The sequence below is a fragment of the Rhinoderma darwinii genome, chromosome 1, assembly GCF_050947455.1.
Source record: "Rhinoderma darwinii isolate aRhiDar2 chromosome 1, aRhiDar2.hap1, whole genome shotgun sequence".
Classification (NCBI taxonomy): domain Eukaryota; kingdom Metazoa; phylum Chordata; class Amphibia; order Anura; family Rhinodermatidae; genus Rhinoderma; species Rhinoderma darwinii.
This window is the reverse complement of record NC_134687.1, coordinates 421,520,799-421,533,592: the sequence shown is the minus strand read 5'-3', so window position 1 is coordinate 421,533,592 and position 12,794 is coordinate 421,520,799. Positions and strand designations below refer to the sequence as shown.

The window sequence follows — 12,794 nt, the reverse complement described above, 5'->3', positions numbered from 1 at the left end:
TCACGGTGATTAGTTGGAGGCAGAACGAGCTTTCTTCTGATTGGCTGTGCCAGGTTAAGGGATTGGATAGTGGCCGCCCCGAATTGGGGCGCTGGGCGGAGCTGTATACTAGTGCTGGCGGGAGATAGTTAGCGCGGGAATTGTGGTATTGTGCCGGGATGGTGCTGCAGAACAACGGGAAGTTTAGACCCGAAACTCGGGGTGACGGGTTCGGCCAGCAGTGAGTAACTTGGGGTGTTGTTTACCGGGTTCAAGTTCTCTGTCTTGCTGTCAGTGAATGGAAACATTCTCCGAAGGCTGAAAGCCTGTCCTGATCATGCCCAAGTTGAACATGAGCAGGACAGGTGTTCAGGCATTTGCAGAGTTGGCACCAGCCTGGCATAGCACTGGCCCATCTTGTGGTTGTACGGGACTAGAATAAAGGGTCTGCTTCTTTTCTAGAAACAGCGCCACAACCGCCCATGTGCTGTCCCTGGTATTGCAACTCACTACAATAGGGCTGAGCTGCGATAGGATGGACAAGCATGGTGCTGCCCCCTCTCAAATAAAGCCTTTTTATTCTGTTATTGGATAAACCTTTCATACAGGGAGGGTGGGCCTAATTATTCAGGGCAGCTTTACGGGGTCAGTGATAACAGCTGGCATTGGTCGTTTCTGCTGGGCAGAAGTGCGGCTTCCAGGGACGGTGCTGGCAATCTACACTTGCCTGCTATACCCATGGTACATGATGTAATGTTTTTAGCTGAATGATAGTCTGGTGGCATGGCTATGGGTTTGCCATCCCTGTTGGCAGAATTACCACGCAGGACATGCACTTTCTTAGGCCTCATGCACACGACCGTAAAAACTCCCGTTATTACGGGTCGTAATTACGACCCGTAATAACGGGCTCATAGACTTCTATTGGCGACGGGTGCCTTCCCGTTTTCTCACGGGAAGGTGCCCGTGCCGTTGAAAAAGATAGAACATGTCCTATTTCTGGCCGTAATAACGGCACGGACAGTCCATAGAAGTCTATGGAGCTCTCGTAATAACGGGTGGCTACATGTGTGCACCCGTCATTACGGCAGCGTTGCTAAGCGACGTCAGTAAATAGGCACTGTCCAGGGAGCTGAAAGAGTTAACTGATCGGCAGTAACTCTTTCAGCACCCTGGACAGTGACTACCGATCAGTAACCTGTAAAAAATAAAAATAAAAGACGTTCATACTTACCGACCACTTCCTGCTTCCTCCAGTCCGGTCTCCCGCCCGTTGCCTTGGTGACGCGTCCCTCTCGACATCCGACCCGACGTCTTGGATGACGTTTCAGGCTATGTGACCGCTGCAGCCAATCACAGGTCAATCACAGGCTGCAGCGGTCACATGGACTGCCGCGTCATCCAGGGATGTCGGGCTGGATGTGAAGAGAGGGACGCGTCACCAAGACAACGGCCGGGTAAGTATGAATTTCTTTAACTTTTATTACAGAAAAGGCTGTCCCTTCTCTCTATCCTGCACTGATAGAGAGAAGGGGCTGCCGATTAGTGCAGTGCTATTTTGCCGCCAAAAACGTGCCCGTAAATACGGGTGGAATACGGGTGACACCGGACCCATATTTACGGGCACGGGTTCGTAAATACTGGTGCAAAACGGGTGGAATACGTGTGACACCGGACCTGTATTTACGCCAGTATTTACGGGTGGGAAAAAATACGGTCGTGTGCATGAGGCCTTAGGATGAAATTGTCCAGTGCGGCTCCTGCAAATGGCATCATCAGGATGGAACCTTTGCTGAAATCTGGATGTGTCACAGCGGATAAATAGAAGACACCTGATCTTCGTGGTAGAGATGATGTCTGATACATAATGGGGGAAGGGAAGGTATTGCTACTGGCGTGGCGGCATGATTCTCGAGTCGTGCCTGGCATCGTACCCCAAAAGTCGCCGTCCTATCACGGTTATGTAGCCGAACACTCATATTGAAGTGACATAAATTCAAAATGAAACAAACTTTTCCCTGTGTATCCATAGCCAAATGTTTTCTCTTAAAAAAATATGACATTGCCAAAATAAGGAACGCCCTGTATAGAAACTAGAACAGACCATCTACCTCTTGGCTGAGTCTCATAGACCATGCGTAGAGCACCTTCTTATATTGGATAGTAGTGACCACACAAAGGTCTGCGCTTGGTGGATAGTTTTACATCTACTTCTTTAGGCCTTATTCACACCAGCGTGTCCAACTTCCATCTGCAAATAAACTGACAATTTTTAGTCCTCGTGAATGTCCGTGTGGCATCTGTTTTTCTCCTCTGCAAGCACGTCCACTATTCTGTTTTTTCTTTTCTACGTTTCTTTAGCAACTGATCTGTGAAAAACTGCCCGCGCACCAATGTCGTCCATGTGCTTTCCATTTTTTTTTTTTTCCTTCACCCTTAGACCAGGTCTAGTTCACACACTGTTTTTTTTAGCACTGTTTTTGTCTGAAAAAAACAAAACCCTGATATATTCTTTCTTCAGGTGTTTCCGTCTCTGACCTCCCATTGATGTCAAGGGGAGGCAAAGAAACTGTTTTCATTGTGTGTTTTGCCCGCGGCGCTCAATGGCCGCGACCAAGTAACGCGGCAGAGCGTGCAGGCAGGTCAAAATTCCTGAAGGAGTTTTGAGGCAGGTTTTTCTGCCTGCAAAAAACTGAACATACCCGATGGGTTTTCCCAACAGAGACATTTGACATATCCACGGGACCTGTCAGAAATGTAAGGTAGATGCCCGCACCTATCTCTGGAACGGGTGCCCCCCTAAACCCAGTACTACCGCACTGTGTTGTGGCTGAAGCGTGTGGTTTCCAACCATGAATAATGGAAACGGCGTAGCCCACTGAGCTACGCTGCTTCTGTAACTCCCATAGTAATGAATGGCAGTTACGGAAGCCGCGTAGCATGCGAGTTACACCATTTCTGTAACTACTATTCAGTTCTATGGGACTTACGGAAACAGCGTAGCTCAGCGAGTTATGATGTTTCCTTCTTCATGGTCGGGAATCACACTCGTTATTCGGAGCAGTAGAACAGGGTTTAGGGGGTCCCGTTCTAGAGATAGGGGGGACCTGCATCTATCTGGCATTTATGACATCTTGTGGATATGTCATAAATGTCTGATAGAAAAACCCCTTTAATGGACGAGTTTGGCCCACAAAAAAATTAAATAGAAACGTGCATGCTGTGAGTTGTTAAAACAGATGTCACACTGACGAGAAATACGTTTGTGTGAATAAGGCCTAAGGGTATGTTTACACGCATGTAATAACGGTCCGTACTCCGTTTCATCTAGTGTAAAACAACCATAAAGGAGAACTCAACCTGAAATGTCAGCTGTGGAGGAAACGTTAAGCATTTGCGTATGACACTTCCCTTAGCACCCACAGGAGTCACTTCACCTGCATTGTTATTCCTCCTGGAAATATATAAATAAATTGACAACTGAACTGGGTGTTCAATTCCTGTTGTCAGTCCAGCGTTTCCATACAGTTTGACACTGTCCAATCAGTGCTGACCGTACATTTACTAAAATGCCCATGTCCGTTTAGTTACGTCTCCGCTGCCGGTGCCCTGTGCTACTAGACTTGTAAATATATCAGCAGTCCTCTAGTTCCCAGAGATTCTTCCGCTTTCCTGCCCTAGGAGGAGGTGATCGCCCACAATTCTGTCATGGTCTTACACAATTAGATTTCCAGTAAGTGTCGTTTTCTAGTTGGTCTCCTCATTAAATGGTTTATTGCTCTGACTTGGTGGGTATGATATGGACAGAAGTTTTTTGTTTTTTTTCATCGGCATTCGAGGCAATCTTGATCCCTGAAGAGCGATGATATCTGTTTTAATTCTCCTTTTAGAGATGATTCTTCATCCAGTTCGGCTGCTAAGAGACTGGAACGCAGCCAGTGGACTGATAAGATTGATACTCAGTACGGTTTTGAGAGGATTAAGGAGCCTGGAGAAAAAACAGGATGGCTGCTGAACATGCACCCGGTAAGTGCGGCCCAATCCCCTTAAAACCCCGTATTACGGAGAATGGCTGCAGCATTAGAAACAGCTGCATAACTGCCCCATGCACACGACCGCAGAAGTCGTACGTAATTGCAGTCCGCAATTACGGACCCATTAATTTCTATTGACCAAGGACACTTTCGCGTATATTTACGGGAAGTTGTCCAGGCCATAGAAAGCCTCCGCAAAAGAGAAGACATGTCCTAACTTTTGCTTTTTACGGACCGTGTTCCCATACTTTGTATGGGAGCACGGGCCAAAAATGCGGGTGGCTGCCAGCGGCCGGCCGTGCCCGCAATCATTTGCATAATATTATTTTCTCACTCCAAAAAATAAACCGGCAGAAAGGCAGCGTATTCAAGCTGTAAACATACTTTTATCTTTATTTATTAAAGGCTAAGGTTAGAAAAGCAGCAATTTAGTGTGGCAAATGCAAGTGTGCGCCTTTTAATTAATAAGCGCATTAGTCGCCAACTGTGCCGAGTATTGATGCATGTTACGCCATTATTAATAAATGTGGGCCAATGACTTCCTGTTTGGCTCAGAGGACGGTTCGTTGGTGGTTTGGGGCAACGGTGTATTAATACGTTAAGGGTATGTTCACACGGCGGGGGTCCGTAACGGCTGAAATTACGGGGATTTTTCAGCCTGAAAACATCCCCGTAATTTCAGCCGTACCGGCATGTGCAGGCGCTTGAAGGCCGCGTCAATTACGGCCGTAATTAGCGCTGCTATTCATTGGAGTCAATGAATAGCGGCTCCAATTACGGCCAAAGAAGTGACAGGTCACTTCTTCTACGCGGGCGTCTATTTACGCGCCGTCATTTGACAGCGGCGCGTAAATATACGCCTGTGTGAACAGACAAACGTCTGCCCATTGCTTTCAATGGGCAGATGTTTGTCAGCGCTATTTTCGGGCGTAATTCGGGGAAAAAATGCCCGATTTACGTCCGTAAATAGGCCGTGTGAACATACCCTAATAGCAAATTTGATAAAGACCAAACTTTGCATGACTGTTTAATCAGATGTGTAGTATATAGTGTGACATCCACCAGCGAAGTGATGTACAATGGTTCTTAATGTTCAATCTTCATTTATTTTTTTTAGACTGAAATTCTGGATGAGGACAAACGTCTTGTAAGCGCAGTCGATTATTACTTCATACAGGAAGATGGGAGCAGATTTAAGGTGCACAATGAAGCCGTTACGTAAAATGAAGCACCCGAGCTGTTTAAAAAATAGTATTATGAGTGGTTTACGACCAGATTCAGATAAAATGTTGGGTTATAGTGGATGCCGGTAGTTCTCTTGGAGCCATCATTTATTGCCTGGATTAGGCCCCATGCACACGAACGTAGAAATCATCTGTGATTGCGAACCGCAATTATGGTCCAATTACGGACCCATTCACGTCTATTGTCCGCAGACACCTTCCCGTTTATTTATGGGAACGTGTCCGGGCCGTAGAAGTGTACCGCAAAAGATAGGACGAGTCCTATCTTTTGCTTTTTTACAATCCGTGCTCCCATACTTTGTATGGGAGCACGGGCCGAAAATGCGGGTGGCTGCCCGCGGCTGGCCGTGCCTGCAATCGTGGCCTGTGATTACGGGCATGGCTGTGTGCATGAGGCCTTACTCCTCTCTGTAAAAAGAGTTATCCAGTAAGTGAAGTGCGTTTATCTCGTATATCAAAAGGGTTTTCCCATCTCGAAGATTTATCCCATATCCACAGGATATGTTATAAATGTCTAATAAATGCGACTCCTACCTCTGTGACCCGCACCTGTCTCTAGAACGAGGACCCCCATACCCCGTTTTACCTTGCTCAGCTCCCACTGCTTCTCGGCCGCTTCCTGATTAGGTAGTCGGGTGTTACGGAAACGGCTGATCTTGCTAAGCTATGCTGGTTCCGTAATTCCGCTAGAAGTGAATGGGAGTTCCAGAAACAGCTACGCCGTTTCTGGAACTCGGGAGCTATATAAACAGCGTAGTTCGGAATGGGGTTTAAGGGGCCAGTTCTAGAGATAGGTGCAGGTCCGAGAGCTGGGACTGTATCTATCGGACATTTATAGCATATCCTGTGGATATGCCATAAATGTCCAAGATGGTAAAACCGCTTTAAAGTTGCTCCAAAGTGGTGCTTCACTTTATATAACGCATCAACCCCTTTTACATGTCTGACTTTCAAAGTACCTGCTGTGATTAAGCCTTTGTTCACATCACGTTTGAACATGTTGACGTGCTTAACACTTTCCTGCCCAATGACATACTATTACATACTGTGTGTGATGTGCCCTTGTGCAGTGCCCACGCCATCAAATGCTGGTGTCGGCTGTATTAAGAAGTCACCCCATTCTGCCCCTTATATGCTGCGGTCAATGTTGACTGGCATCAAAGCTGTAACGACCCAAACTATAAAATGACCACATTATTTAATTGCGTGTTAAACAAAACCGTGCCAGAATTGCTGTTTTTTTTAATTATTTTTTTGTCCATCCTGCCTCCCAATAAAATGAGGGGGGGGGGGGGCAGTGATCAAAAAGTTTATGTACCCCAGAGTGGTAGCAAAGTCATGTTCTTGCTTTTTAAGGGTATGTTCACACGGAATTTTTTGCCGGAAGAAAATTCTGCCTCAAAATTCCTTCTGGAATATTGAGGCAGATTTTGATCTGCCTGCACGCCATTTACCGCGTTTTACGCAGCGGTTTTCGCCCACAGCCATTGAGCGCCGTGGGTGAAAAAACGCAGCGACGCACGCTTTCTCTGCCTCCTATTGACGTCAATGGGAGGTCAGAGACGTAAACGCCTGAAGATAGGGCATGTCGCTTCTTTTTCCCACGAGAAAAAACGCCTCCGCCTTCCAGTGAAATCAACGGGAGGCATTTTTGGCGCGGTTTCCGTGTCAAAAAACTTGGTGTGAACTGGTCGTAATTTTTTTTACTTTCTGCCTTCCAAAAGCCATAACTTTTTTTATTTTGTGGTGTGAGGGCTTTCATATTATGTCTTTATTCTGCAGATCAATACGATAAGTGATACCAATTTTTTTTTTTCTATTTTACTGCTTTTACAAAGAAAAAAAACGTTGTTTAAAAAAAATAAAAATTTATTTTGTTTCACCACATTCTGAGAGCCATAACTTTTTTTTATTCTGGCGATTGAACTCCGTGGGGGCTTATTTTTTGCAGGACGAGATGTAGTTTTTATTGGTACATACATATTTTTGGGTACATACCACTTTTTGTTACATTGTTTTTTTTCACACTTTTTCACACTTTTTAATAGTTCCCCTAGGGGTACAATACACTGCAATACTAATGTTTTTTTTTCATTTTTTTCATTTTTTTTTAAATAAACGTTAGACAATACATTATATGTACCCCAAAATGGTGGTGATCATTTAAAAAAAAACAAAAAACCAACAACTAACAAACAATAACTTGTCCTGCAGAAAACAAGCCTCATACGGCTACATTGAAGAAAAATTGAACTTAAAAATGTATGGCTTTCAAAATGCAAAAAAAAGTGAACAGAGAACCAAACCAAAAACACTGTTCCTGTAAGGGTATGTTCACACGCAGAGTTTTTAGGCGTATTTTGGAAGCCTGCAAACATCTGCCCATTGAATTCAATGTGAAAACGGCATTTAGTTCAGACTTCTGTATTGCAGTGTATTACTGCCTGTCCGTTTAAAACGGACAGGCATCTGCTAGGTCATGCCTGCGGCATGATCTAGCAGGCATTCGCTACAGGCCTTTATTAGGCTCCCGGCTGCCATCGGAGATACAGACACTCGGCGATCGTATCGCCGGGTGTCGGTGGGATGAGAGGGAGCTCCCTCCCTCTCTCCAAAACCACTCAGATGCGGTGCTCGCTGAGGGGTTAAACGGGTGAGATCGATACTAATATCTCACACGGTCGAGCAGGGATGCTCTCAGCCCTCAGCTGCCTCTGGCAGCTGAGAGCAGGGAGATTTGACAGCTCCCTGCTCTGTTTACTTATTCGTAAAGTCTATGGCATCGGAATAAGGCCCGTTAGTGACCGACGTAAAGACTATGGGCCGGTCACTAATGGGTTAAACTAGTGAGTACAAGCATAGTATGAATGCAGCCTTAACACTTGTGTACTTCAGCTAGAGCTTTCATAGTCCTGTAATTCCTTTTGGAGCCCTTTTTATGTTTTTACAACAAATTTGACATAAATACATTGCATCAAAAACATCTCCAAAATTTCTTTCTTGCAGGTTGCGCTACCATATAAACCATATTTCTATGTGGCTACAAAAAAGGTAACCCGTTGGTTTGTACTATTATGCCTTCTAGATAAGCTTCTGTTCTCCGGTCATGTTATCAGTTGACTTTGTTCTGCTATTTTACCAGGGATGTGAGAGGGAAGTCTCCTCTTTTCTTTCCAAGAAGTTCCAGGGAAAAATGGCAAAATTAGAAACTATACCCAAGGAAGATCTGGATTTGGTCAGTAATTGCTATTTTGTCATGTATAACATATGTCTGTGTGCTTGTTCTGCTATTCCTTCTTCCCTTCGCAGCAGCTCACTAATCTGTATGGTCAATTTATAGGCCGTATTACACGGGCCAATGATCGGGCAAATGAGCGTTCATATGAACGCTTGTTCCCGCTCATTGCCCTGTGTAATAAGGACTGATCTGCTCTTTTATGCAGAATTAATAATCCTTGTTGTCGGCAACACATCTTTGTGTAATCAGGGAGATGTGCTGCCGACATGACGAAAATGTATAGGAAAGAGCGCTCGTCCCTATACATATCCAATCATTGCTCAGTGTGATGGGAGCACCGATCAACGAGCTGTTTCATTGATGGGCACACGTTTACACGGCCCATGTCAGGCCGTGTAATAGTACCTTTAGACTCACATTGGCACTCATCAGTGCTACCTTTAAAGCCACCCTTAGTAAAAGTTGGGGTCTGATATTCTGCTTTAACACATGTTCCGCATAGATGTACTCTAATATCCTAAGTGAGAATTGCCACCGTTGAGTCCAACTCAAGTATAGGATGGCATGGTACACATGCTAGTGGACATACATGCTTGGTTTTCTCTGATCTATGAGCCATTTGGCTACGCTGGAATAATGGAAGCATAGAACTGATACACTAGCCTTGTTGCTGCTTGACTGACTGAGAAGGCTGCCACATAACTAAATGGAGGACGGATTGTGGTAAGCTTTTCATTTCATAAGTCATATCTGTCCAACAGGATTTTACAAAGATGATGTTCTTCATGATAAGGGGTGATTATACACATGTGTTTTTGTTTTTTATGTTTCTTACATTTAACAATATTTAATAATCCGTAAGTGGCAGAGAGCTTATAGAGTTTTCAATTATTTTTTTTTACATTTTTTTTTTTTTTTTTGTATTATGCAGCCAAACCATCTGGTTGGACTGAAAAGAAACTACATCAAATTATATTTTCATTCTGTGGATGATCTAATAAAAGTTAGGAAAGAGATCTCCCCAGCTGTGCGGAAGAACAAGGAGCGGGATCATGCCAACGATACGTACACTGCCATGCTTTCCAGGTATGATCCTGTAGTATTCCTACACCCAAACTTCCTACTGTTGACATGTAAGCAGGTTTGGATTTTTGTGTCTGCAAATTAGGCCTTATTCACACGGACATGGACCTTTTGCGCGCGCAAAAAACGCTGCGTCCATGTGGCATCAGCATATGGTGCGTGGCTGCGTGATTTTCGCGCAGCCGGCATCATTATGACACTCTGGTTTTATGTTTACAAACAGAAAAGCACGTGGTTCTTTTCTGTTTTCATTCATTTATTTTACTACTGTAGCGCGCATCGCGCTCGGCACCCGGAAGTGCTTCTGTGTGCCGAGCGCGATTTGCACGCACCCATTGACTTCAATGGGTGCGTGCTGCACGAAACACTGCCAAATATAGGACATTTCGTGAGTTTTACGCAGCGGACATACGCTGTGTGCAAATCACTGACAGCCTGAACAGCCCCATTCATTAACATAGGTCCATGAAAATCACTCTAGCTCGGACGTATAACACGTTCGTGTGAATAAGGCCTTACACATCTACTACATTGAGGTTTTCAAAGTGTCTCAGCCCTGCTCCTCAGGACATCTAACTGCGGGGCCAGCATATGTGGGTACTAACATACTGGGTGGACCAGTGAGCATTTATTTTCTACATGCATGGTCGTCTTTGATGTTCCGCAAAACCTTGTTAATCCTATATCATCTAGATGGTGAATAGAATACAAATAGGGTTTAGGAAGGTCAGGGTGTTTCGATTTAGTCTCCTCACATTTTCACTTACACAATGTATTGGGATTTTGCAGTGCTTTGACTGGAAACAACTTTGCTCCTGAGGAGGAAGGTCCCTCTAAGAAGATATCTGATCAGATGGAGAACATAATTGATATACGAGAATACGATGTCCCCTACCATGTGCGGCTGTCTATTGATCTTAAAATACATGTGGTATGTGCAACGCTTGAGCCGATACTTTTGGATAAGCATTTTAAGCGGTGTTGGGGCCAGGGCTGTCATTAAACTTGCAGGCTGTAATGACCTGTTGGCTCCAAAAAACTCCATTAATGAAACAGAGGAAGTGTGCCATGGAGGCCTAATAAAAATTGTAATTCTCACATGCAAAGTATCATGATACTGCTATTACAGCAGTATGTTAAGGCCGGGTTCACATGAGCATGTTCGGTCCGCTATATACGGACTGTATGTCACAGGTATTTCCCGGACCGAACACAGTGCAGGGAGCTTGTCTCCTAGCATTAAAGTTAACTATTATGCTAGGAGAACCTGCCTCGCTGCGGGAAAACTGTCCCGTACTGTAATCGTGTTTTCAGTACAGGACAGTTGTCCTGCAGCGAGGCAGGGACTCCTAGCGTCATAAATAAGTATGATGCTAGGAGCCCGGCTCCCTGCAGTGTGTTTGGTCCTGTACATACTGCCTACATACGGTCTGTATATCACGGACCGAACATTCTTGTGTGAATCCGGGCTTAATATAGTGCTTTAATAGCCGTATCATGATACTTTGCATGTGATAATTACACTTTTTTTATTAGGCCCCCATGGCATTCTTTGGTTTCCAGCTGTCGCTCAGTTGGTCAGCCTAGTATTATTAAAATCCTATTCTTAATTTACATTTTGGACACGTTCACCTGTGAACCCTTTGTAATAAAGACTTTCTGCCGTCAGGCTCACTGGTACAACATTAGATATCGTGGAATCACTTCACCCCCAGAAATCGCAAGACGTGATGACCTTGTGGAAAGACCAGTAAGTGTCTGTGGTTCCTTGTATTGTTTTTACACACCATTTCCATGCAGGATACAGTATTTCAAATGTTTTTTTTTTTCTAAATTAATTGTTACTTTAGGAAAGTATTGATCTTTCATGTCTTATTAGGATCCAGTAGTCTTGGCTTTTGACATTGAAACCACAAAGCTGCCACTCAAGTTTCCAGATGCGGAATCTGACCAGATTATGATGATCTCTTACATGATTGATGGACAGGTTAGTCTAATTTTGTAATAAATTACAGTTCTTTTTGCACTCCAGCATTCTTGTAAAATGTCTGGCTGCCAAAGCCATGCCCCCACTGTTGCTACTGTATACTTAGTGGAGTATCCTTTCAATAATAGTTTATAGCCAGGCAGGGTTGTGTTTGATCGCTGCTCCATTAGTCAAACTTGTTAACTTTAATAACATGAGAATTGGGGTGTATTCAGACGTTGAGGTGCGGTTAAAACCGCATGCATTTTTATCGTTATTTGATGGGCTTATGGTTTGTACCAAAAAAACGCATGCAGTTTTTCAATGCAGTTTTAACTGCAACATCTGAATACACCCTTAAGTAACAGACTGATGTAAGCACACTCATTTTCATTAGAAATTTTATAGTGGTCGCTTATAAATGTGGTGATATTATAACATTATTCTGACTATTCGAGATTCTCAATGAGATTTGCTTTAAGTGTTGGCATCAATAATAAAGATAAGACCTGTGCAATGTGTTAGGATTTATTCTTGAAATGTGACTAATGGCATAGCATGGAATAGTTTAGGCACTTTAGTTTTAAATAATTTTCACTTGTTAAGAGTTCTGTGGTTCTTTTTTGTATGTAAGTGTCATTGTCATTTCACTTTTAATAGCATAAATGTAGCGGCTTGTGTGCTAGTTCATTTTACGGATATACACGTAGACTGGGTTCACACATTGCGGTTAAAAAAAAAAGAAGCATTTTGACAGCCTTATAGGGGTCAGGCATCTGTTTCTTTAAAGCAAAGTTCTGAATCCCCTACATACTTGCACGCAAACACCTTCTTAGGCTACATTCACACGAGCGCGTAGTGGGTGCGTAGGTGCGTGAAAACACATCAATATAGGACATGCAGTGAGTTTCACGCAGCGCACTCGCTGCGTGAAATCTCCTGCATGTGTGAGCGACCCCATTGAAATCAATGGGTCTGTGTGCTGCGCGTGATTTCCATGCACAGCACAAGGATGAGTTCTTTGCTCGTGTGAATGGGCCCTTAATATGAAGAATGGTGGCCTGGGCTTCACAGACTCCTTGTGGCGCATATAATAGATTTGAATTGTCGTGCTACAGCTGCAATCCAAAGCTTAAAGCAAGTCCATAGTTGGTCAACTCAGGCTGGGTTTTGCAGTTTTGCAAAAATCAGCGTTTTGACACAATGTTGTGGTAAGCGCGTGAGATCCCAGTCTTACGGTTTCTTCCCCT

At 44.1% G+C, this 12,794-nt stretch overlaps 1 protein-coding gene across 1 annotated transcript in view; it reads left to right on the top strand.

The window, feature by feature from the left end:
* Window positions 1–93: 93 nt before the first annotated feature.
* POLE (DNA polymerase epsilon, catalytic subunit) overlaps window positions 94–12,794 on the top strand; it is an 88,392-nt gene continuing 75,691 nt past the window's right edge. Inside the window, exons 1-9 of the mRNA XM_075829430.1 lie at window positions 94–220; window positions 3,870–4,005; window positions 5,131–5,211; window positions 8,264–8,308; window positions 8,400–8,492; window positions 9,427–9,581; window positions 10,368–10,509; window positions 11,248–11,328; window positions 11,458–11,565. Coding sequence (XP_075685545.1) covers window positions 159–220; window positions 3,870–4,005; window positions 5,131–5,211; window positions 8,264–8,308; window positions 8,400–8,492; window positions 9,427–9,581; window positions 10,368–10,509; window positions 11,248–11,328; window positions 11,458–11,565 — 903 coding nt within the window. The 5' untranslated portion in view covers window positions 94–158. The remainder of the gene's footprint in view (window positions 221–3,869; window positions 4,006–5,130; window positions 5,212–8,263; window positions 8,309–8,399; window positions 8,493–9,426; window positions 9,582–10,367; window positions 10,510–11,247; window positions 11,329–11,457; window positions 11,566–12,794) is intronic.